This window comes from Lepisma saccharinum, chromosome 17 (assembly GCF_977018435.1).
Source record: "Lepisma saccharinum chromosome 17, izLepSacc3.1, whole genome shotgun sequence".
In the NCBI taxonomy this organism is placed as follows: domain Eukaryota; kingdom Metazoa; phylum Arthropoda; class Insecta; order Zygentoma; family Lepismatidae; genus Lepisma; species Lepisma saccharinum.
This window is the reverse complement of record NC_139245.1, coordinates 25,864,605-25,891,365: the sequence shown is the minus strand read 5'-3', so window position 1 is coordinate 25,891,365 and position 26,761 is coordinate 25,864,605. Positions and strand designations below refer to the sequence as shown.

General features: G+C 37.1%; 1 protein-coding gene across 4 annotated transcripts in view; it reads left to right on the top strand.

Annotated features, from left to right (window-relative positions):
- LOC146001627 (uncharacterized) overlaps positions 1-25,955 on the top strand; it is a 29,893-nt gene extending 3,938 nt beyond the window's left edge. For all 4 annotated transcript variants that reach the window (XM_083139177.1, XM_083139176.1, XM_083139178.1 and 1 more), the window contains exons 3-8: positions 2,514-2,869; positions 4,540-4,648; positions 14,277-14,524; positions 18,573-19,175; positions 20,262-20,445; positions 21,047-25,955. In XM_083139177.1, coding sequence (XP_082995303.1) covers positions 2,514-2,869; positions 4,540-4,648; positions 14,277-14,524; positions 18,573-19,175; positions 20,262-20,445; positions 21,047-23,397 — 3,851 coding nt within the window. In that variant the 3' untranslated portion in view covers positions 23,398-25,955. The remainder of the gene's footprint in view (positions 1-2,513; positions 2,870-4,539; positions 4,649-14,276; positions 14,525-18,572; positions 19,176-20,261; positions 20,446-21,046) is intronic.
- The last annotated feature ends 806 nt before the right edge of the window (positions 25,956-26,761 follow it).

The following is a 26,761-nucleotide window of genomic DNA, read 5'->3' as shown; positions in this document are numbered from 1 at the left end:
TGCCAACTTCCTTCCTCCACGGCTACGGAGCTCAGTGCTGCCGCCTCTACTTTCTTTCTCGTGGACTAACTACTAACTCGCATTCTGTACAAATTTCAACAAAATCCTGGCAATATTTACAACATGAAATGTATATTACCAGGGCTACCTTCGAGTGAGACACCCCATATTATCTAACAGCTTGAGTGATGGCCGATTAACATGAAATTAGATTTAAACCAAATGTTCTCAGTTATGATGTTCAAATTGCAACCCAAGTGTTGAAACACCAGTTTCAATGCCATACTATCAATCTTGAGAAATCTGACTCCTTATTAATAGAGGCATGCATATTTCGTTTTTGACGCAAACACGAAATGTGAAGTAACACTATATTGTTCATTTTTCATGTTTTTGAAAGGTGTGAGGTGCATTTTCCTACCATATTCTGTCATGAAATGATACGAAATGAACTGCAAAATGCAGAATAAACTCTTAAACACAAAATCTATTGTTTATTTATCTACGTGACACTTTCTGAAGTCTGAATTATCCTGAGGGCTATGCAAATTGCTGGAAATATTTGAGAAGCAAAAATTGACTCTGTGTAAACTTAACACTCTGATTACTACATAAATGTACTATCAGAAGGGAAATTTTTAGTTTGTGTAATTGGTGTAGTTTTTACAATCAAATTTAGGGTTATATTCACCATTTTAACACCAAAATGTAATTTTGTATACTGATTTTGATCCGGAAGTGTGCCCAGTTTTTGTACCGAAATCTTGATTTTTTATTCACCATAATGTTGTTTTAAGTCCACTTTATGCACAGTAAGGCTAATCGGGACTGGACCTACAGTTTAAAGTGGGATCCGAACCACTTGTGCCTCCACCGGGTATCGAACCCGGGACCCCTTGATTACAAGGCGACGACGCTACCACTGCACCATCGGGGAGGCTTTATTCACCATAAATATGTGGCTCTGCTTATTAGCTTGGAGGATATCATTGTGCTTGTTTGCTGATTTTTATGGAAGGAAGACAATTCATTTTCTGAACGATGTTAAAGAAATACAGTGATAAACACCAATTTTGCAATATTGCTTCGATCACATGATTTTTTAAGTATGGTGTATGCGTTGTAAGGTGTCAGGCTTCAGACACACACTGGGTGAAGTCTTCTTGGGAGAAGCATAACAACTTTTCTCCTGAGCTTTTGGCCAGTGCATAAGACTACTGGCCACACATTTTCGTGAAAAAATTGGGTAGTTGCGAAGGAGCTACCACAACGACTAGGAGTTCACCATGCTGACCACATATCACCCCATAATTGGTTGGATACTTGCCCACCTCTACTGACGCATGTGGGAGTGAGGCTGGCAGTCGGTACGTAAGCCTTGACTAGTGTTGGGCGATATATCGTCCAGACGATTTATCGCGATATTAAAAAATATCGTCCAGGTGGTATCAACTAGACAATATTTTGGTGATATATAGACCTCGGATTTTGACATCCTAAAAAGTGTGCTTTTAGATTCCTAAAATAGGCTCTAAAGATCCTAAAATAGGTACTAAAATCTTAAAATAGGTTCTAAAAATCCTAAAATAGGTTCTAAAAACCTAGGAAAGTTTATTTTCTCTTAGTAGACAAGGCTTAGTATTAAGAGTGCATTGCGGGGACAAGAAGTAGGAGGCGACTGCCCCTTCTAATCGCCGCCACTGTGTGCAGGTAACAGTGGTGTCAGACATTTTGTTTTGTTTAGAGCTTTGAAATACATCATAGACTTGGAGGGGGGAGGGAAATAGACAGAAAACTTGTTTCAAACATGCCAGTCATTGAATTGTTTCATCACCAAACCGAGTAAATATCTCTGTGAGATATAAAAATCCTGTAAATCCTAAAAAAAGGTTTAATTTAGGCACATTAACCTGAAATAGGTTCTAACAATGCAAATTAGTATATTTTAGGCTCTATTGTTGCATTTTTAATGTTATTTCTTATTTACCTGAAAAGGAAAAAAATAGGTTAAAAACCTAAAATCCGAGGTCTAGTGATATATCATGATATGAACGATATATCATCACGATATTTGACAATATATATTGTTGAGATGATATATCGTCGATATCACAATACAGAAAAAATATTGCATCGTCTGTGATATCTTTTCTTGGCGATATATCATGATATCAAATTTTCAATATCGTCCATCCCTAGCCTTGACTCTCTAGAGCTGTTGCATCATGGGTTATTATATTATGACATGTAGATAACAACTGAGTCCTTCAAAATAAATATCTATAACCATACTCAGAAAATTATCTTTGGCTTCATTTATGCACATATCATGATAATAAAGAGAACAGTTTTATTTTTAATTAAGTTCAGTTTTCCTATACAGTTGTGCCTCTCACTTCAAAATTAAGCATATTTGATATCTCAAAATATCATTATCCAGAATATCAGGGAATTTATATTACTTCCATCAGCCCATTCATATGCATCGGTTCAGCAAAAAATTCTTCTTACAGGTCCCTCGAACATCAAGGGGGAATGTGTGTACACCATCGCTGTATCTACCAACACGCAAGGGACAGGAGAAAGCTCAGGTTTATCTGCATGCAAAATAGATGCTTTTCAGGAAAATGTGACAAAGAATGTGATCGTGCAGGATGGTCTGCAAGGGGATCACCAAGGCAACCATTTGCCCATGATGAGTACCATGCTGCAGGATGATGACCAGGAACGCTTTCAGCAGTGTCTATCTTTAGATTCAGATGTTGTGTACTACAGTGAAATTTACCATTACCTCAATTCCAAGGTGTATCCCACTGGCTCTACTGAAGCATACAAGAAGTTGATAAGAAAGAGAGCCCAAAATTATTGTGTAAGTATCAGAAGTGTGTATGACTTTGTTTTTTCTCAATACTCTGTATCTCACGCAATTGTTTAATGTGAGGAACATATGCATGTCATTGTTTGATTTTAGGTATTCCGCATTGTTTTTCTACCATTTTTGGCTAATCACGATGATGAGTGATGATTTGATTAAATTAATGAAGGGACTCTCACAAAGAACACCTGCCGAGGCTGGGATTTGAACCCGAGACTTGTGGCGTCGTAGCATGTTGTGATAACCCTTCCGCATTGAGGTCAGCTCATGTCATTGTTCAGATTGTGCAGTCCGCAGCTAAGATAACAGTGGGCAAATTATCCATCACTAATTTAATTGATTTTTATTGTACATCCTATGTTGTTTCAAGGATTGGAATTGTGCTGATGTCCTCTGATTGTTGGCATTTTTATTTCAATTATCCCTTCATATTGAAGAAAACAGAGTGAATGAATATTGTGATGGACAAATCACGTATTCTTTTGCCATCAGCTCGGCAGAAAGTTTAGATGCACATACCCACGGAGAGAGATAGAGACAGTCAACAATTGAGGTTCGTTGTGACAGAGGAAATGTTACTGATAATGGTCACTTTCTCAACCGGAGAAAACACTTTACACTTGGCCATCTTAATGTTCACTTAACAACCCTCTGCCCCTTCACCCATGCTCTCAGCCTCCAGCTCATTCCATTTCACTTGCTCTGTGTGATACCAAGAAAAAATAAATAAATCAGGAAACCCAATTTTTCAAGTTAATATAAAAAGATTTGTTTTTAAGTTTGTTCATGGTAATTTATGTTCATTATAGCAGAGGGGTGACCTTCCACATAGTACAGTCAATTGTCAACCTCACTTCCACGTAGTACACCCTGGACTGCATTTTGCAGACAAATGAGGCTCTGGCGACTGGCCATGTGGCCAGTATAATTCTGTCTGTTGTCTTGTGTCTTATCCTTATATGTGCTGAGTGCCTCTTAACAGCCTCAGCTTTTAACCGGTCAGAATATTTTAATATTTTAGTTACGACACGACATTACAGTTATGTTATTTTAGTTCTGGTAAGGGGCTGAACCTCGTATATAGTGACAGGTGCAAAATTGCCTAAGTGCTGATGCAACCAAAATTTTAAATTCAAATTCATTATAGAAGAATGTTCTCTACAGACTGATTGGATTAAGCAACAGTATATATTTTGACAAATTGAAGATGAAATGTAATTGGTGGAGTTTTATTACAGTACAATAAAATTGCAATGTTTTTTTTCTTCTTCTGAATATTCAGAGCACATGAGATTAAATTTGCAAGTTTGGTGTACATGTTCCTAGAATCACAGCAGAAAGTCCATTAATGCTTGAGAGACAACTATCAATCAATAACGATGCCAGAGGGGCTACGAGGAGTGGATGCCCCCTGTCTATCTACCGGTATATTTCCTTTCCTTACAGTGCTTGTTTAAATGTTACGTAGTTCCTGTTGTTACATGGTAATATAATACTATTATTACATAATTTTGTGCATTTCTCTTGTGGCAATTAAGTATATTTACTTCCTATTGTCATTGAACATCTCTCAGTTGTTAATGTATTGAAAGTAATGTGCCAGTCGCATTGAGCCTATGTTGCATACCACACAACAGTAAATGTTATTAATTATATTCTCTTAGATTGTGGAAGCTGAGCTTTATTATGGACATAAACGCCCAAAAAAAGTGGTGATGGATAAGGACCAACAAAGGCAGATCTTAGACAGTGTGCATGTTGAACATGAAACAGGTAACTAACTAACAGTTGTTTTAGTGCACATAATTTTCCAAGGTACATTCACCATAGGACCACCATTCCAGGGGTCCCGGAATCAAATCCCAACCTGGGCATGGACATTTGTGAGTGTCCCTTCATCAATTTCATCATATCATCACTCATCCCCATTTTCGCGATTAGCCAAAAGTGGCATAAAAGTGAAGTAAAATAAACTAAATCAATCAATCAATGATCTCCCGTTGTCAAAAGGTATTAATTATAATCATCTCGGTGTGACTTACAGTGCCAGAACAGAAACCAGTGATGGGGGGAGGGAGAGGGAGACATTTCCAGAGGGGCAGGAAAATTTGATAAGCCTCTAAATATCATGTGGAAAATGCATTGAATTATCATTTTTCTTGTCTGTATGGAAGTAGTAAGGGAACAGAACAGTCAACAGGTGGAAGTAGTGGGTGGGGGAGGGTCATTACCACTGTGGGACTGTCTGATTGTTGTTGGGAGTCGTAGCATGGCATTTTGCCAGACATTGTGAAGGAACATGGAAACAAAAAGGGTGCTATGCAACCCTGTAATTTTTTGAATGTTGTGGTACAGCATTTGTCGGATGAACATTTAGGCTCCATTGATGCATACGATTTTTGTCGGATATCGCCATCTGACTAATGTTGAACTTCGACAAAATGTTCACTACATCGTGCGACAAAAATCGCATGCATGGCATTCTTATGGAATTGATTTTTGTTGGATGTCTTCAGACTACAACATCTGCATAAACAGAACCTTGTATATCCAAGTTTGTCTGGTGTGGTACAACATTTCATTGAACAAACTTTTTGGCTCCTTATATACATGCGATTTTTGTCGAACGTAGCAGTTCGATACTTGTCATTCTGCGAAATCCGACAAAATCACTTGCATTGCGCTCTCATGAATCCAATGTTTCTTGGATGTTCCAGTATGACATTTTTTTTGGTCATTTACAATGTTTGTCGGATGCAACATCCAACAAAAATGGAGCCTTAGTCTGCTGCACACTGCAAATATGCTGCTGGAATTTTATTACTCTTCTGGCTCACTTAATCTTACTCAATGTAGAAAAGCGTACAAAGGTTTTCTTTCATCATCCAGGTGTAATACTGGTTTTGCACAAGTTAACATTCGTTTACAATGACATGGAACTGTAATCCCATGTCAAGAAGACTCCAAGAAATCGGGATAGTTGAATAATGTCACGACAAAGTAAAACAGAAATTTGCATTGATAAACGTCATATAAATTTGACAAGTGCAAGATGCTTCCAACCTGAAGTTTTCTGCAACACTTGTATTGTAATTCATGCCTCCCCTCCCCCTTCCCCATCGGTCCTGTCTGTTTAAACTTTTGGAATATCCAATGTCATGAAATAAAATTATAATAACAAGTACGAAAATATGTTAATATCATAATTACTCGCATCATTTAATCCTAAAAGCATATCACTTTCTTCTGTAATTGACGTTTCTCTGCCAGACCTGCTAAATTTTCACTTTTCATCTACTGATTTATACGAGGGGCATCCATAAAGTAAGTTTCAATTAGTAGAGACCTTGATTTTTCGCAATAATAGTGAAAGATGTCAATATCTGCAAAGCAGTGTTTATGAATGTGCAGTGATGTGTGGACACATTTTTCACCCGCTCGAAATAACGAGAATTTAGAATTAAATGTGAATTGTTTGCATTTTTCGCTAGTTTTAAAAATTGCTTAAACAACAAAAAATACCTCGAAATCCAACATTCATGTCTTTTTTTAGGCTTAAAGAAACAAAATGTGCCATATTTGTGTATCTAGAACACCCAATTTTCCAACATTTTGTCCAAGAGAAAACTATAGAGGTTGAAAAGTTGGGACCGGGATCTGGAAAAAAATTTCCCGTCTCATTTCAGACTTCGGGAAATTACTTCCTGACTTTTTGGAATCCCGAGCATTCGTGAAATACTGAATTATCATTTTAAAAAGTCGATGTTTTCTGCATTGTAAGTGTCTGAAACTTATCGGAAATTGTTAGTTTTTATTCCAGAAATGCAAAAGTAATCACTTAAGGTGAAAATGACATGTAGAATTTGAGATTTCCAGAGCTTCAGGAAATTTCGAACAGTTCCTGACTTGTTGGGAAATTGTTAATTTTTCCCATCATGAATGCTGGGATTTAAAAAATTTCCCATCCTGACCAATGCGATTCTGCCCCGCACACCCCTAGTAAACTATAATGCATGTTGTATGTGGAATAATTATGACAGTCACATTCAATCAAATATTTCCCAGGATTTCCTCAACTTCTATCAGGACAATTTGCACAACAGAGCAAAGTAACAGGGTTCACACAGTATTTGTCACTTGAGAAGTTTTTTGAATCACCAAGCTAAGTGGTGCGATTTTGGTGGAGATCGAGTGCTCACCTACTGCCAAAGGGGAGTCGTAACTTCGGCATTTGTCCAGTGAGAAATAATGGAAAATAACTTTCTCAAAAATCGGATCCAACATATCAAACTGTCATGAAAATACGCCAGAAATTTCTTCAGCTGAACAAAGAGATGAAAGTGGGTACATGCAAGGTCAGGACTGTACAGGGAGTGGTCCAAGAGCTTTCACTTGAAATTATGTAAAAGAGCGTGCCTGTACCTCAGCTGTATGGGGTCGTGCACATTGGATTGGTCTTCATCCTCTGATCATACTATCACTCATGATGTCTGGTCTGTACACCTCACACGATTGCTGGTGGCTCTATGCCAGATTCTGAGCATGCAAAACTCTGATTACCACACGTACCTTGTAGTCGGTGAGAGACTGTATGAGAGCTGCCATCTTTAATCAAGAACTGTCCTAAAATGGCTGTGTTTTAGTGCACCAGATTGCAGCCACATGACACTTCTGGATGCCCCTCATACATAAACTTTCAGAGCTGTTATCAACAGCATGTTCCTCTTTTATTATTTAATCAGCTAAATTAGGCACCTTTACAATGCAGTAGATTCTCCTACCATAAATTGCTTGTATGATTCAATTGTTTCACTTGTGTGCAAGAGTTAAGTTGTTTGCTTTACATAGAATAGAGAAGTAGGTTTGTGCATTGAAAAATGAGTCTGCATTCATGGTTCTTGCAAGCAGAGGGTTCCAAATCTCAGTGGAAATATCAACATATAATAACGAGAAAGGCTAAAGAGATTGAAAAAGTACAAAATTCATTTTTGCATCAATTACTTCACTCTAATCTCATTTAGTCGTAACTAAAAATAATCAAATATTGTATTGAAAATCTGGTTGCATATGAAAAAAATCCCATAATTCCTCCCTAGCTTGTGAATAGTAATAATTTTTCAAATTCACTATTTTGCAGTTTCAATGCAAATCCTAGAGAAATGAAGTCAATGTTGTGGAAGCTAATATAGGTACTTAATATACCTGGATCTGTATGAGATTCTTATTTCCATGTGCAAAAACATTAATTTAGTTTATAATTGTCAGGAAAAAATCTAAATTTTTGTCCTGGAAATCCTGGAAAAGTCTGGGAATTTCATTTCTGCTTGATTGTAGCTACCCTGTTATTGCTCGACAAATAAAGGAACACACACAAAGCAATACAACCCACGATGCCAGCTAACCTAAACAGTAAACTGGTGTCTGCTTGAAGGTTCTCGACGACATTCGAACATTTTGATTGTTATGAAGTGCCTGAAATGCAGTCCAGCCATGGTAATGCCATGATGTTAGTTTGAAAATTCCATATTTTTTCCATGTATGTGTCTAAAATTTAGATTTTGTTTTCAAGCTTGACACGTACTTTGGTCAAAAGAACATGATTTAACTACCAGAGCACTAATAATAAGTTCACATGAAAGACTCGAAAGCATACACGTGATGCCTCTCAGGGTATGGGGTAATATCTCTCTTCGTTCGTTGGTCAAAACAAATCAAAGTCAAGTGTTCGCTAAGAGAAAAGAATTATATTTTACGTCTTAGCAAAATAAATACTTATGTGCATAAAATCCACTTCAGTCAAAGAAATAACAGCTTCTCACAATTCAACTTAACCACTCTTTTTAAAACTCGAAGCCCGAACTTCCAAATCAAGACAAAAGACACTCGTAATTGCCATGGTAACAGCTCTTAACAAGATAATTATATACAGGTTAGTCACTATCCTGACATTATCAGTGATAGGTAAATTACAGAAATTAATATTAAAGAACAATAAACATTTGCACAAGAAAAGATAATTAATAACAATAAATATTAACAATAAATATTTGTGCAATGGGAAAGGACGTGTCAATTGCCCCCTCCGAAGAAAAATCAAAATCGACGACGAACTGGAAAACTTTCAACAGTCTAGGAGATTTTGGTTTCAATCTCTGGAAAACAGTCTACAATTCTTCATGTCTTTAGTTCACAGGTTCCGAGATAAAACTGGAGGCTTGAAGAAATATTCAACTTTTTGTACAGCATGGGACTTCTGATACATCATAAATAAACGTTGACGGTTCATACAAATATTAAAACCAGATCAAATAAACATTCAGCAGCCTATTCAAATATGCTCTCGTTCTACAACATGTCGTAACCACAAACTCATAGAAAACTTTTCCAGTGCCAGGCCTTTCCAAAGACACCTTTCTATTGATCGTGAAGATGTCAACTTAAATCGGTTCTTCGTTCCATTTTCAGTAATTTTACTGGAATCAATCTTCTTTTTCATATCTTCTGGTGAAGGAATCCATTTCTAATGGCTAGCTTTAAATTTCCGGACCCTTATTTACTTGTCTACGGAATTATTCTCTTCTAGCTCCTTTTAAATCGACACTCCGTCCACCATTAAATATAATATTCTATTTATAAGACTGATTTCAGTTTTATACTTTCGCAGAAACGATTAACCAACAGCTGATCTTATGTTAAATCTTTAACAATTAAGATTTCTATTAGAATGGTGCTTTCAGCAGTTTCGAGCACTGAGTTACGCTTGCCTACAAATTCAAGTTCTGAATTCTAGTTCTAGCTCACTGAATTTTTATACTTAACGATCTGCCTTAATTTACACATAAATTCTGATTTGTTACGAATATCAGCATAATATCTTTGTCACCAGACTGTAAAATCTCTCTTCTTGCCACCAGTTCCCTCCAAGACTGCCTAACATAAGGAACGTTTCTATGTCAGGCGAGGGGTGAAATCCTGCACCTGGTCCAGATTAGATCCGGTGTCCCAACAGAAGTTCCTCGTTACTGCCACACTTCGCTGTTGCTCAACGCTGGGATATGGTTCAACAATGTCTGTCTGCACGCCACTGCTCGTCATTTGAGTCCCGGGAGCATTATTGCTATCTCTCGGTGGAGATAAACGTTGTTGACTTGGCGAAGAAAACCCGCTGTTAGGATACGGTATATCGTAAGGATTACCTCTGGAAGCTGGATATTCTCGTCGTGATCTAAACTGACGCTGTTGACGGTAATTATTTCCATTTCTAGGGTATGGACTCTCAGCTGGGTTACTCCTATTTTGTTGCTGAACTAAGCGAATTCTAGACGTTCTTTGAACATCTCTGCTGTTTTGTTGAGAGCCAGTTTCTCGTCTCCATGTAGACCGCCAAGCATCTTGTTCCTCTGCTTGCTCATATCTCTTAACAAAATCCGCTAAGAGATCCACGGTGTTAGGAGCATGAGCCAAGCACAATTGCTTTACTCTAAAAGGTAGCTGTCCGATGATTAGGTTAACTACTTCCTGCTCGGTGTAATGATTACTCAGATTCCTATAGGCAGAGTACACAGACCAAACGTATTCCTCCACATTGTTATCACTCTGCTTATTGTACCGCCTAGTCCTCACAGACGCCAATTCTCTCTCTTTCGCTTCTGTTGAAGCAAACCGCTTCTTGAATTCTCTGCAAAAATCAGAGTAAGTGCGGAAATCATTCTTATGCGAATAAAACCAGTGATAGGCCTTTCCAGTTAACAAACGTGGAATGATTTCAAGCCTATAATGTTGAGGAATCTGTAGAATTTCAAGGTTTGTATTTAATTCCTTTAAATATATTTCAGCTGAAGTAGCGATAATATTGCCGTCGAACTTTCTCATAGAATTTATGTCTGCCATTCTAGGAGTTACCCCAGTGTGTACCATGCGTGAAGCAGGCTCTCTTCTGTTTCTTCTGCTGCGAGCAGTTGATTCACTGTCTGAGGAGCTGGATTCGTTCATCTTCTTGTACCTCTTTTTCCGTGACGTTTTTCCTTGTAGGTTTGAAGCTTCATCTGAACAGATGGGATAAAATGTCGATCTTCCAGAACCTTCATCAACACGGTGGATTTTTGGATGATCAGAGTTCGTCTGGATCTGTAACCTATTCAGCTGATCAGAAATATGAACAATTTCACTACAGATATGACCAACATCTGAGGAAAAATTGTCTTGTTTAGTTTCAACTGTTTTCCTCCATTCTTCGTCAGCTTTTCGGTATCCCTCGGTTTCATTTATATTCTCAGCAAGTTTCTCTGCCACTTTGTGATTAATGGTATCTTCTAACTTGTCTGTGATAACAGTTACCTGGTGATTCACATTTTCAAACACTTACTTTCTGAAACTGCTCTGTTCTTCAGCGATTTCCTTACGAAAGTTACCCTGAGATTGTTCAACCTCTTCTCTCAACAGGGCAATTTCTTTTTGCACATTTGATTCCACTTGTAGAGAGTTTGCTTCACATGTCTGACGTAAGTTAACAATCTCTATTTGAATGCTTTCTTTTATCTTCTGTTGATTTTCTTCCATTTTTACAGTCAAATTGTCCAGTCTCTGTCCCATCTCCAAAGCTGATTCTGTGATTTTTGAATAACCCTGTGAAAACTTCTCTTCTAAGCGCCTTTCTGATTCCACCAGATTTCTACCACTTTCCTCTAACTTTAAGTTCAAACTGCATTCCAACATGGCTACATTCTCCTGAAACTTAGCTTCCAGATTGCTGGAACTTTCTCTAATGTTTTCCTTAATTTTTGATTCCAGAGAATCCAAAGCAATGGCGTTTTCTTGGATCTTTGCTTCCAGATTGCTGGAACTTTCTCTAATGTTTCCCTTAATTTTTGATTCCAGAGAATCCAAAGCAATGGCGTTTTCTTGGATCTTTGCTTCTAGATTGCTGGAACTTTCTCTAATGTTTTCCTGAATTTTAGTTTCCATAGCCCTTGTACTTTCCTCCAACATAATCCGTATTGAAGAAAGCAAGTCTGCTGTAACTGGAACTGACTGCACTGGAGATTCATTTTCCTCAGCCGATGATTTACCTGCACTTCTCAACATCTTCTTATCCATATTCTTCTAGCACAGAATTTCCATCACAATCACAAATCAATTACTCTTCACGAACACACAAAAGTGAACACCACTAACGAAACAACAGATTTCGGGCCCCGCGTTGTTGCGCCAAAATATTGACACGTACTTTGGTCAAAAGAACATGATTTAACTACCAGAGCACTAATAATAAGTTCACATGAAAGACTCGAAAGCATACACGTGATGCCTCTCAGGGTATGGGGTAATATCTCTCTTCGTTCGTTGGTCAAAACAAATCAAAGTCAAGTGTTCGCTAAGAGAAAAGAATTATATTTTACGTCTTAGCAAAATAAATACTTATGTGCATAAAATCCACTTCAGTCAAAGAAATAACAGCTTCTCACAATTCAACTTAACCACTCTTTTTAAAACTCGAAGCCCGAACTTCCAAATCAAGACAAAAGACACTCGTAATTGCCATGGTAACAGCTCTTAACAAGATAATTATATACAGGTTAGTCACTATCCTGACATTATCAGTGATAGGTAAATTACAGAAATTAATATTAAAGAACAATAAACATTTGCACAAGAAAAGATAATTAATAACAATAAATATTAACAATAAATATTTGTGCAATGGGAAAGGACGTGTCAAGCTAACTCCTAAACTTTTATAAAATGGGACAAATAGTGATTTTTTAATAGTATTGATGAGATGATTGGGACATGCATCTCACCCTAAAATTTTATATAACAATATTTGCTTGTATATAAAAATATTTACATATTTATTTAATTTTAATATTATGTCAGTATTGCTGATGTTCACGTTGTGTAGTATATGCTTACAATGGCCTGCCGAAGAAGGAGTTAGCCAAGCATTCCTAAAAGAGGACGTCTTTAAGAAACTTACATGCTCTTCACATTAAGAAATTATTCAGTGCTTCATGGTTGATACAGCAGTTTGTAACATTATATTAATGAGCAGCACAAAGCACTTGTGCAGAGACTAGGGCAACCACAAACGGGACATCCCAAGGAGATCAGTTTACCTCCACCTGCTTTATTATTAACGTATTATTATTATTTATTATAGTATGGGTCAAATAAATGAAACATTAAATGAAATATGATCTCCCGTTGTCAAAAGATATTAATTATTATACTCTCAGTGTGATTTACGATGTGTCTCGTCTCTTCTGATCAACCTTTGATGTTAGTCCCACACTGAAGTTGAGGAGTGTCAGAAGGATTTATCAGAACCAATCTTCTTGAGAAAACTTTATTCTTCACCAACCATACATGAATTTGTATCAAGATGAAGGAATTTAAATTCTAGTTGCAGGTCCGTATTCAAACTACATGTGCGCTTCTTGGCCATGCTTATCCATTGCTCTACAAATATCGGAACACACACACAGTAATGTGTGCAAGTCGGGATGCAAAAAAACAGAAAACTATTGTCTGCTCAAAAATTCTGGACAATAATGGAACATTTTGATTATTATGAAGTGCTTGAAACACAGTACACAGTGTTGCTTGACACTAGTTTAAAAATTCCATCAACATTTTTTTTAGCAAATGGTGCAAGTAATGTATTTTTAATAAATTCGACGGGATGACTGAGACACGTCTCTGAAACGGGACTGTCCCGGTCAAAACCTAGCCAAGACTAATATTCAGTTTAATAGAAATAAAACAAGCAACAAATGTTTACATGAAGCATTGTTTTAGTTTCACTTTGTTAACCTTTGTAGACAGTACGTTAGTGTAAAACCATTTACCCTGAAAGTTTTGTCAGTAAAGCATTGTTACTTGAAACTTTTTATTTTGCTTGTTTTATTTGTATTAAGTAGACTATTAGTGATATTAACAAGCAACGAGCATCGAACAATGTACAAGGACATTACATTTTCTCATTCTATTAAAATGTATATTTATTGACCCATTAGAGTTGTTGACATATTGTGATTGTGCGTTTACTCACTATTTATATTAAAAATAATATATATATATATATATATATATATATATATATATATATATATATATATATATATATATATATAATATATATATATATATATATATATATATATATATATATATATATAGAAACACTTACGTGAGTGAGTATCATTAAAAAGTCCTATATACGACATTTCACGGAGTTACGCTCCGCTTCTTCAGGTAACTGTTGTCAGCACGTAAAATACTTCGTCATGTTAAGTGGGATAATACATGACAGTATGTGCACAGAACATATCTTCTTCATCTCTTATTGGAAGTTTTACTGGTAGCAAATCATACATGAGAGAAAAATACTTTTATTTTCTAGGTGTTCATCTAGGTGTGAAGAAAATGCACAATTTAATCCAGAGTAGTTATTTCTGGAGAGGACTCTATGTTGATATAGCAGCATATGTGAGGAAATGTGAGAAATGTGTGGAATGTGATGATACGAGACATATAAGACATGAGCAAGTCAAAAAACAAAAGGATCAACAACAGCAACAGGCAGAAGCCGCAAAGGAAGCTTTACGAAAAAATATGGCCACTGACAGAGCTATTAAAGTGTGGAAAAAGGTAATCCTCTCCTTCATTCAGGCAATATGTGAGGGATATATTTAATTATATTTGTTTCCTTTTTCTGTGTGCATTAATTTTATTATGAGGTGGTGTAATCATGTAAAAATATTTTGAAGAGGTTTCAGTTCTACAATACAATATTTTTTATAACCATAAAATTTAATAGTTTTACAATTTCACTCTTGTATCCAAAGTTTAACCTATTCAGTCCCAAGCATCTCGATTGAGATACCCAAAAGTAAGCCTCATGGTCCCAAGCATCTCGATCGAGATGCTGTGTCAAGGTCGTAGTTTTTACGTTATAACGTTTCTATTTTTGGCTAGAATTTAGATTTTTTTATATTGTTCCTAACACATGTATTTAACAGAAATGTTTTTTTGCATTTTTTTTCTCTTCATGAAAATGGAGGCGAAAAGGTGGGAAAAGGGACTTCTCTTTTGCGTCTCTTTTCAAGGGAAAATTTTTGCTGACAAAGGAAGACCGGCTTTGTTGTTCTAAAGCAATGCTTTTCACTCCTGCCTGTGAACTGCATTCGAAGGAAGCTTGTTTATCAGTATCCGATGTCAAAATAAAAGTTTTCCGTGAGGACACAAGCAGGGGGTGGGGGAGGGGGAAGACTGGTTGTTGAATCTGCTTTGTGAGAATGGAATTTCGAAGCACATTGAAGGAAACCTTTGTTTTTTTAGCACAAGTGTCCACAAGTTGCAACAGGGGTTACCCTGCATTTTCTAAAAATAGAATTTCAAGCAGCTGCAAGAATCGGCGCTCATTTTGCACTGCATTCTAGCTTTTCGTCCGTGAATGTTGTGCGTAGGTGTCGTTTTGTGCCCAAGTGCGAGGACATTTTTTGGGTGGTGACAATTTTTTAAAATAATATTTGGTGGTTTTCTCCCTTCCCCCTCCATATATATGCCACATTTGCATAAATTTTGCATTCTGTGCAGTTTGACATTTTTTTCGGGGGGAGGGGGGTACACCATTTTTTAAAGAAAAGTATTTTTGAGGGGATTTCCCCCCTTTCCCCCTCCATATGTACGCCGAATGTGCATAAATTATATATCGTCTGAATCTGTGATTCATTCTGCTTACAACAGTATATCGTTCATATCTCCAGGGCAAATAGTCTCTGAGCTAAAGTCATTTCAAGGTACCGCTGCATTTTGAAGCTTGAATCAGTGGCGTGCCGACCATTCCTTTTGGGGGTACAACTCAAGTTACATTGGTCATATGATAATAATGCAAATATTTTTGTGTTCCTTACATGTCATCGATCATTTCCATGTGCATGTCGACACTGTCATGTACTTTTTTCTTGGGGGGAGGGTGGGGGAACCAAATTTTTTTTTCCAAAATTTTGGAATTTTGAGAGTTAGCCCCCTCCCCCCCCGCCACATATATGCCGAATTTGCATAAATTTCATATAGTCTGAATATCTGGTTCATTCCGCGTACAATGTTATATCACTCATCTCTCTAGGGCAATTAGTCTCCGTTATACACTCATTGAATTGAAACTCTGCATTTTGCTCAAAATCGGCTCGGGACAGAAAGGCTTACTTGTGAAAATGGCCTTGGGACTGAAAAGGTTAAGAGAGTATTTTGTTATTAGAGCCTCCCCGATGGCGCAGTGGTACCGTCGTTGCCTTGTAATCAAGGGGTCGCAGGTTTGATAGGTGCATAGAATCCGATTAAAATCGTGTGCAATGGCATGCGAACTTCTCTCCCTAGACATCACTTTGATCTCGATGCATTACCGATGCGCTAAACAAATTTTAAAACATTTTTGTAACACCTTGAAAAGGAGCAAATTGGTACAAGAATTCAGTCATAACTTTTTACTGGTTAAAGGTACTTCGAAAAAACCTTCACCATTGCATTTCTTATGAAATTCTAGCCTGATTTGATATATATCACCTCCTTCCCATTTAAAATTCTGAAGTTGAATTCAAGATGGCGGACATCAAGATGGCCGCCGACCACGCGGGTGGCGTCAATGCGGTTCCCCCTTGGCCTGATAACGATTGGTCTTCACCATTTCCATGTTTGCACGCTGCAGTGGCCTTGTATCGGGGATGTTAAGTGACTTTTTGAGCCATAACTTTGTGGTATTGTTAACTCTGCAACAATTAAAGTTAGGTGAAAACAAATGTCACAGTTGTTTTCCTGGTGAAATTCTAGCCCATTTTGATATATCGCACGACTCCCTTTCCATTTAAATTTCTGAAGTTGAATTCAAGATGCCGGGCATCAAGATGGCTGCCGACCATGCGGGTGACGTCAATGTGGTTCCCCTTGGCCAGGCAACGATTGGTCATTGCCATTTTTACGTTCATGCCGCAGTGGCCTTGTACCGGGGGTGTTAAGTGACTTATTGAGCCACCCTGTATAGTTGTGTGCCAAAGTTTTGATCATAATTTTAAATAATTTTTTTTAGCATTCTAATTGTGTTTTTTGGGAGGAGAATACCAAAATTCCCTTTCACACTACAGATCAGTTCTTTGAAGGGGAAAAAGACCCAACTGTCTATGGTAAATAGATTACTTTCTCCAGTCCCCACCCTGCACCACTGGACATTTGAAAAGCACATGCTTGAAAACCTCCCATCCAGAGTGGTCTGGTGTGGAGCACACTCAGCTTGCAACAAATGCTAAAACTAAATGCTAAGAGCTCTAAACCTGGCCCTCCTAACCTAACCATATTATTAGACCTAAGCAGAATTGTAGTTCGGAAATCTTTAGGTTAAAAGGGCCAGGTTTAGAACTTTTAGCATTTGTTGCAAACTGAGTGTGTCCCCACACCCGACCCCATCCTGGGAGGCTTATAGGAAGAAGAGGCTACCGTATGTTAAAGGTTAAATTACAGTTTATCCAGCATCACTTTTTCCATTTTTGTTTCCATTATCCTAAATTTGTTCAGTTGAACTAATTGTAATTAGCAGAGCCACATATTTATGGCAAATAAAAGATCAAGATTTCGGTACAAAAACAGGGCATATTTCAGAATCAAAAGCTGTATATAAAATGGCATTTCAGTGTTAAAATGGTGAACAAAAATCTAAATTTCACTTCCAATCTATACTTATTACACAAAATTAACATTTCACTTCTAATAGTACATTAGAGTATTAAGTTTATTCTGTATGAAGGAGTCAGTTTTTTGCTTCTCGAATATTTATAGCAGAATTAATCAAGTTTCCGTGATTTGCATAACCTATAAGATAATTCAGACCTTGGAAGGTGTCGCATCGGTATACAGGGTGTTTCTGGGCTGATGGAGAAGGGCACATGTATCAATTTGAGATCAGGAACCCTGGTCCGGAAACGACTTAGTCGAAAGTTATAAGCGAAAATCGGTGTATGAAGATGTAATACTTTTTTTACATGCACAAGTTTCACAAGCTGCTACATTCACAACAGTTGTTCAAAGTGGCGTCCCCCAGCTTTGCTGCAGGTATGACATCGTCGCACAAAGTTCTGGCGTACCCATTGGAACAACCCTGGGGTCGTTCGAACAATATCACAGGCAGCAAGAATTCTTGTCTGGAGATCCTCTTCAGTCTCGACAGGTGTCTCGTACACAAGACTTTTCACATGACCCCACAATAAGTAATCAAGTGGGGTCAGATCAGGTGACCGAGCTGGCCACGGAACAGCTTGTGAAACGTGTGCAGGTAATAAAAGTATTACATCTTCATACACCGATTTTCGCTTATAACTTTCGACTAAGTCATTTCTGGACCTGGGTTCCTTATCTCAAATTGATACATGTGCCCTTCTCCATCATCCCTGAAAGTTTGTATCATCAGCCTGGAAACACCCTGTATAAACCCTAAATTTCAGGTTTAAGAGTTTATTTCCCATGGTACATGGTAGCAAAATGCATCTCACACCTTTCAAAAACATAAAAAAATAACTTTGCAATGTGTTATTTCACATTTTGTGTTTTCGTCAAAAACAAAATGTGCATGCCCCTAGATTACTGTAAGTAATATATTGTAAATATGCAAATTTTAAATTCATGAGAGGCTTTTCCTTTGTATTGACAGGTGGAAGTGAAGATTTATGGCCCATATCCAAAGACAGTGTACCAGAATGAGTTCCTTCTAACAATTGTTGACCCGTTTTCCCGTTGGATCGCAGCTCAGCCTATTCCTGACAATAACCATGCAACAAGAACGGCCAACTTCATCTTTGAGACTTTCTGCGTGTTTGGATTTGCTCAGTGTTCCATAGTGGGGTTCACCCCTGAACTGTTCGAGACGATGCAGTGCAAATACAAAGAACGTTTCGATCAGATGCAGGAGATCTTTCATGGTCTGGGACACCCTTTTGAAAACTCTGAGCTGCAGCAGAGTTTCATGTTCACGTTGCAAGAAACTTCGATGGAGTGCAGTTGGGTTGGGGAAATGATGGACCCTTTCGCGCAGCAGAACCATTCGTCTTGGGACCAAGAACTTGATCGATTTCTGTTTCACTACAGGACGACACCTCATCAAGAGAACGTATCCTCTCCATTTCATATTATATTTGGACGTAACCCAACTGGTTATGTGTCAGAAGAGGACAAGGAAAATATCAACATAATAGAAGAGGAGAAAGCTTTAGAAGTGCCTACAAAAAGGAGAAGACTACAGAGTAGTATATTACAGGTATGTCTGCTGGATGGTTGATAATTAGGCTTGGACTTTTCTTTTCATCCAGAAAATGTAGGCTCTTAAGTTTAAACTCCATTTTAGACTATTTCTGAAAGAATGCATGGGTTTTATAGTTTCTGTTGTTGCACATTTTCACTGGTAAGTGCCTTCTTTGAGGACAGTTACTTTTTCTGAGTGCCTGAAAGGTAAAATATGATAATCTGTTAGTATGCATCTATTTTAATGCCTACTTCATTTTTCAGTTCCTTTTTTCTGCCTATTTTCAGAATTTTTAGTGCCTATCAAACTTTAGCCTAGTGGCAATGTAATAATTAAATTCCATTCATCGTCTTTTAACTAAATTTGAACGAACTGTTGCTTCTTTGCAAGAGGGGGGGAGGGGAGCAACATTTCCCTTTGTCAGTACATATCTGTTCAGGACTCACTTCTCAACTTACATTTCCACAAAATCGAAGTGTAGCAACTAATTGGATGTGGAGCTACATATGCAATTGCAACTCACCTTCATAGAACTTGGTGTTAAATAATATTTTAAGAAGACACAATATTTTCTATCTTCTTTTGATTTATGTTGAATATGTTTTGAAATGATTGATTTTTTACTAGGATATCAGAAATAATAAAAGTGTATGTTTGCTGTTGGCTAAAACCAATAATTCTCAGAAATGAAATTCTTGAATTCACATTGGTTACAGAAATACAATTTTGCACTGATGAGCACAGAAAAAAAAAGTTGGACTCCTTGGCTTTCTTTTGAGTGTAAAGGGCTCAACTAGCAAATTGAATTGGGTGCAACATTAAAAAAATACCAGAAATCCAATGTTTAAAGTCTGTTTATTTTTATCTGCGGAATCCACTAAGCTTCTACTGTGGGATGAGGTAATTTAATGCTATCCTGACACATTTCTCTTGGACTCTTGAAAAAGAAAGGGGGGGGGGAGGTCCTCAGAACAAAACTTTTTATATATTTCTCTTCCAAAATTTATAGAAAGAATTATTTATCTACAGTGTTGAATACTGACAATCCATTCCATTTTTTATCATTGTTCATGTTGCGTAAATATTTAATTTTGTTTACAGTGTCGTCATTGTCATGAAGTATTCACTTCCAAAATTTCATTTCGTATCCATCAACGGAAACATACGGAAGAGGCTCGCAGAAGAGGGACTTTGGAGGGAGAGGAACCGCTGAGGCCAGTTGTGGAAAAGGAAAAGAAAACACTGAAACGAAGTTTCAAGAAGAAAAGAAGACCTTTTGGCCGAGGTTGGTACAATATTTTCATTAGTGAATTACCTCTGAACACTCTACACCCTATTTTACCAGCAATGGTGTTCATTTTTCAATTCTGAGTTTAAACTCCAATGCGGGCACTTTGCACAGTGGTTTTGTTCCCATTTTAAATGGCAGATCCAGAACCAATTAGCCTCAAGTGAATACTTGACTCCATTTATCTCTATTTACTGGAAATTCTCAGGTTCTACATTGCAAGTCATCTTATGTTATCTATGTTAACATAATGTTAAGTCATGTTATCTATCAGTTCATATAATTCAACAAAATAACTTAAAGTTCTTGAAATTGTAACATTACTTTCATCCTCAAACAATAGCATTGCTAAAATACCTCTTTGTATGTTTTATATCCATTGGTACTGTTGGGAATCATTACTGTATTTATTCAGATCTCAGGCTCAGGACTGCTAATAACCTTTGTGTTGCCACAAAGAGATCTTTTCAAAGTGAAAAAATGTCTGCATTAGACCATATGATCAGTCCATATTTTCCATATTTATATAATTTCAGTGTAAATGTATTTGTATAATTTCAGTTCTTAGTATACTAAATAAAGTTTAACACCTTTACAGGTTCGGACCGTCTCCTAACGCTTGCTCAATCCGATTGGTCAGATTCAAAGTCAAAGGAGGAAGTACCAAAAGATGGTAAGCGTGCAGAGTTGACAGCTACCACTGTTGCGACTGTCCGAGCAATCTTAGCGGCAACGAAAGAAGAAAGGTGCAAGAGAGGGAAATACCAGAAGTACACTCCAGAAATGAGGGACGAGATAGCTAAGTTTGCCATAGAACATGGTAATTTTGAGGCCATGAAATACTTTTCGGAAAAACTCTGTTCTCAAGTTAGTGAAAGTACAGTGCGAAATTTTGTGAAGATCTATAAAAGTTACATGCCAGAGTTAAAGGACGAGATAGGCAAATTTGCATTCCAATATGGCATCGATGCTGCTGTGAGGCATTTTAGTGAAAAACTGGGACATGAAATGCGAAGAGGGTTGGTTCGTAAATTCAAGAAATACTTCCTACGAAGGTATCCTGACGTTCGAAGGATAGATGGTGGGGAACAGAAAGACAATAATAGACAAAAGAAAACTTACAGTTCTCAACTGAAGGAAGAAATTGGTTGTTATGCTTGCCAGTGTGGAATTCCAAGTGCCATACAACATTACTCAGAAAAACTGCAGTTTCCTCTGAAGGAAAGTACAGTTCGCAAATTTAGGAAAATGTACTTGGAGAAGCAGGCTGGTCAGGGAGTTCAGTTGCATCAAAGTTCAGATGTTGCAGAAACATCCCCATCAACACAAACAGTTGATATCCTTCATGCATCGTTAAATGTTCTCAACAACCCAACAGCAACTTCTTCAATGAACATGCCGCAGATGAACAATTCGGTTGTGTACAACCATCCCTACTCCACCATCCCAATACACTCGCAGACCAATCACCTTGTGTCCGTTAACCACAATGGACCCATCACATTCCATCAACCGGCAGTGATAAACCAGTGCAATGTACCAACCTCTGTGTCATATCAGCAGCAAACTACGTCTGTCATTATGAACCAGAATCCTGTTTTCAATCAGCCTAACAATGTCCAACCATTCCAGCAGACATATGCAACATTTTGCCCAACACAACCAGTGCAAACAACAGTCTCCATTCCTCCAGTGAGTGTTGCACCTGTTCCCCTCACCATCACCCAGCAGCAGCATCACGCTCAGCAGATGGTTCTTTCGCCTGCCATTCTCCCATCTCAGACAAACCTTCCTGCAGTTACTTTAACGGTCTCCGATGGCTCAAATCACAATCACGATTCGTCCCATGCCCAGAATCAAGTAGTGGTTTCTCAGCATCAAGGAGCATTGCCACATCAGCAAGGAGAGTCGCAGCATGCCAACCTGACTCAACAGCAGGTTGCCGTGGTGCAACATGTCCTAGCACATTCTCACCTTCAGTCTCAACAACAACAGACGCACTCGCAGGAACAAGCCCCATCTCTGCAAACAACTCATGCTCAGCAAACGCAACAGCTTCAGCATCACGGACAACAACAGCACATTCCCCAACAACAACCACATCAACCTCAAGAAATACACACGGCATTTGTTCAGCCTATCAACACATCGCTCTCCTTCGACTCGACGGGATCCACTTTGGTAACGGAAACCTCCGTGACACACATGAACGAACCGGTGACCATCCTAAAAGAGATGGAGTCTGTTCAGGGTGTCTCGTTAAATGGTAACAGATCTAGTATGATGCATGCTGTTCAAAATCAACCTCAGGTGATCGATCCTCAACCAGGTCCTAGCGGCAATCAGCAAGAAGTACAAGCTCCTCAGATAATTCATGTCATTAAAGTGGATTACTCTGATCAACAGCAACAACAACAACAACAGCAGCAGCAACTGGTAGAAAAACAGAACACAGACAGTGAAGAGGAGACGACTCCTTCTAAGAAATGCAAAAGGACAGGTGGACAAAAACGAGGGACTTACGTGACATACAGCCCTGAACTACGAGCTGAGATTGGGAAATATGCAGCCGATCACGGGAACCAGAAGGCTGCACAATACTTCAAAGAACTACTTGGTCACGAAATACCAGAAAGCACTATACGAGGGTTGAAGGATAAGTACTGGATCAAACGGGTGAGAGGAGAAAAGGAGGTTACGGCTTTAGGATTTGCACCGAGGGGAAGACCGATGAGATTAGGTAAGTATGACGAGGTAGTTCAGGACTGTATGCGTCAGCTGGTGAAATCTGGTGAGAAAATATCCTCTTTCCTGGCCATTGCAACCGCAAAGCAAGTTCTTATGCAATATGAACCAAGCTTACTGGAAGAGTATGGTGGACCAGTCAAATTGAACTCAACTTGGGCAAAGTCTTTCCTCAAACGCATAGGTTTGCATAGTAACACTTAGGGTCAGCATTTGAAAACTTGCAAAGTATGTTTCATGTTGAAAAGAGATGAACCCTTGTGTTCATATGATTCATTTTGAATCCATCAAAGGATAGTGATAAAAATGTACACATATATTGTAAAACGTAGTATTAACTTCAGTATTTTATTTGAAATATGCATAAAACATATTTTTTCATAAATAATTTTTACGGTAATGAAAGTGTTATAACAAATTGTTTTAAAATTAACCATGTTCATGCATAATTTATAAAACTACACTCATGCATAATGTAGATTTATGCATTTAATTATCTAATTTACGTGGAAAATATTGTAGGCCTCAGTATTCAAAATGCTTCAGTATTGCTTAATTTGTACTGATTTATTGTTGAGACAGGTATGGAGTTCATTTCTAGTTTTTATTAAGCATTAGTAGTTACACAGAATACTATTGCAACAGAAGAAAAGATACATTAACCACGTGCCTCTTGTTGATTTTCTCTCTTCAACTATTTAATTTAACATATACTGTTTCCTGCAGAATGTGACACACAGTCAATAGAATATATAAAGGATTAAGAACGTCTCCTCCTGTGTAAGTATCTTAGCAAAGAAGGGATTTGAAGGAGGAAGGTAGAAGTTTGCAGTTTTAAAAAGAAATGATTATCATGTTAGAATGTAACTTATATAAGTGCTTATCTTACCTTGACTATTCTTATTAACTATTGGATTTTATACTTTGAATTGTATGATTAACAAAATATCCTATATGGCATTGAACTTCAATGCAAACTTTTAACACCTTAACAAGATGGTTCCTTTGTTAATAACATTACCCTTTTAAGTATAAGTTTACTAAAGCAACCTGAAGTGGTGAGAATTCATGCAAGAGAAGAAGACGAAATCTTCTTTTAACTGTAAAAATGGAGGAACTTGGCTTTATCTTTGATGAATTGAGTTTTGGAAAAGAGGGTGGCAGTGACTATGTACTGAGAAGAGCAAGAGATTCTAGAAGTATTGAAATATTATTTGTTTCTATTTTTGTGAACATCATGTCCAAGAGATCATGTTGTCTGTCAGTAATAACTCCATATCATTCAAGTTCCTGTGGATATCTTTATTGTATTTCATTAGAGTATTTTTTAACAATGTGTCCTCTAACAATTTGTGTTTTTATCCAACCTGTTGATGTGACTAGCGTGCTGAAAATTTAAGACATTAAAGATAAACATATTGTAGAATAATTCTGTGGCTTGGTGACTCATCATATTGCCCATGGCTAAACCATTTTTTTATAACAAATGTTCATAATTAATGTGACATATAATGTAACTAATTTCTAATATATTAATTCATACCCAAGTAGACAGTATGAAAAGCAGAGTTTTGTGTGTTTACCAATCTTGGTACGTATGTACCAAAATATCTTTGAGAACAGAGTATATATTAACTTTTGCGGTGCTAACAAGCTAACTCAGTATTTTCCTTAAATTCTGAATGTAATAAGTATAAATACTATTTTAATGCAAGCTTGTACAGAGAAAAATATGGAGGATGTAAATATTACTGTTGAGATACCTGGATATTTTATACTAGTCAGTGGGATTGTATGTAGCCAGTCAAGGCAAGTCTACCTCACATTATTTCCTTAACATGTTGATACACTTTCTAACAAACAGCTTATGAAAAGAAATGTATGTCTATGAAATGGCTATAGCTTTTATTGTAGTTACAAGTAGCCATTAACAAGTAATTTTCCTGTTTAAAAATTAGTCTTCTTCAATCCAATTTTTACTAACTGTTAATGTTAATGTGATGCTGTAAATAATAGACCAACAAAAGAAGGAAAAGGAAGGCGAAAATATTACATAATTTGATTATTATCGGAGTAAAACAGTGAGTGAATTGTTATATTTTGCATCTATACTTTGAGCCCTTATATGTCAGTATTTTAGACAGATTGGTCCAAGGTATATTCTGTTTGTGTACTGATAAAGCACATTTCATCTTTACGTACAATGATAAAAACCATGTTTCCTTTTTTAAATATGTCTCTTCGTTTTCACATGAGATTGTTTCTCAGAGAATTATACATATTTATTTATATTATTTGACTGCATTTTGCAGAACACAATGTGAAAAGATATTTCACAATTGTATACTCTTTTTATGTATAAACCCAGTAAAGTATTTAAATGAAATAATATTTTCTACAAAGTATAACATTCCATTGATTGCAAGTCTGAAGCACAGCGTATGCTCATGTGCACAACATACCTGTATAGTAGCTGTGTAAAATTTACTGGATTTATTTTATACTTTGTGGTAAGTATTTAGTGTGTGTGTTGATTCAACGTAATTTCTTTTAACTTTGTAAGATTTGCTTCCCCAATGATAGACTAGCTGTTCTTTATAAAGTGCCATAATGCAAAGGTTCATTTGATTCTTTTGTCAAGAGCCTTATGCTTTTTTATGCTGCCATGAAAATTATACTACAAGACTTGTGTGTTGTGTGAGCTTTTATTGTAATTGTATGAATCATGTGATGATATAGAGAATGTGAATTAAAATTTTATATGACTGTTTATTTTCATATCATATACAATAAATATATTTAAGAAATATATATATAGATATATACAAGGTTGTTTTTTTTATTCTTATGGTTGTTGGTTCTATTGCATGTGTCAGTGACATAACTACGGTGCTTTTCACTGTCAAGTCATCCTTGGAGCGGCGACTAGCATGCCTGGCAGTGAGAGCGCATCTGCCAGCAAACTGGATGCAACATCCGTGTAACTGAAACCGCTAGCCATGTAATGAAATAATCTTGTAAATTACATTGGCAGTTACAATGAAAATGAGCATGTACCTTGTTACAAGAGGTGTTGGAAATAATTTCCTGCTTCCACACATTTGCAGCCTTTTTTAAGGATATTTTCACTAACACTTATCAATTCCTCTTCTGGAATTGCTTCAGTTTCTCTCCTGATGTTTTCTTTCAATTCTTCTAATGTATGGCTTCAGGTTTAAAAGCTTGGTAGCTCGCCAGGCAGAAGTCATGGAAATGTCTTGTTTCGTGTGCAAGGCACCAGAGGGATTTTTGAGGAATATGTTCCAATCGTGCTTCAACGTCATCTAGTTTCTCCTCAGTAAGCACACACCATTTCACCCTTTGCTTCTTTTAAAGAACAGATAGGGTTACCAGATGACAAACTTTAAAAAGGAGGACATTTTTACAAAAAGAAGAGGACAATTATATTGTCCACTCACAATTATTATAAGATAATATTGGGCCTCACCAATGCCACAGTGCATTATTGCCTGTAATCAAGGGGTTACCAGATGACAAACTTTCAAGGACATTAAAAAAATTACATGGT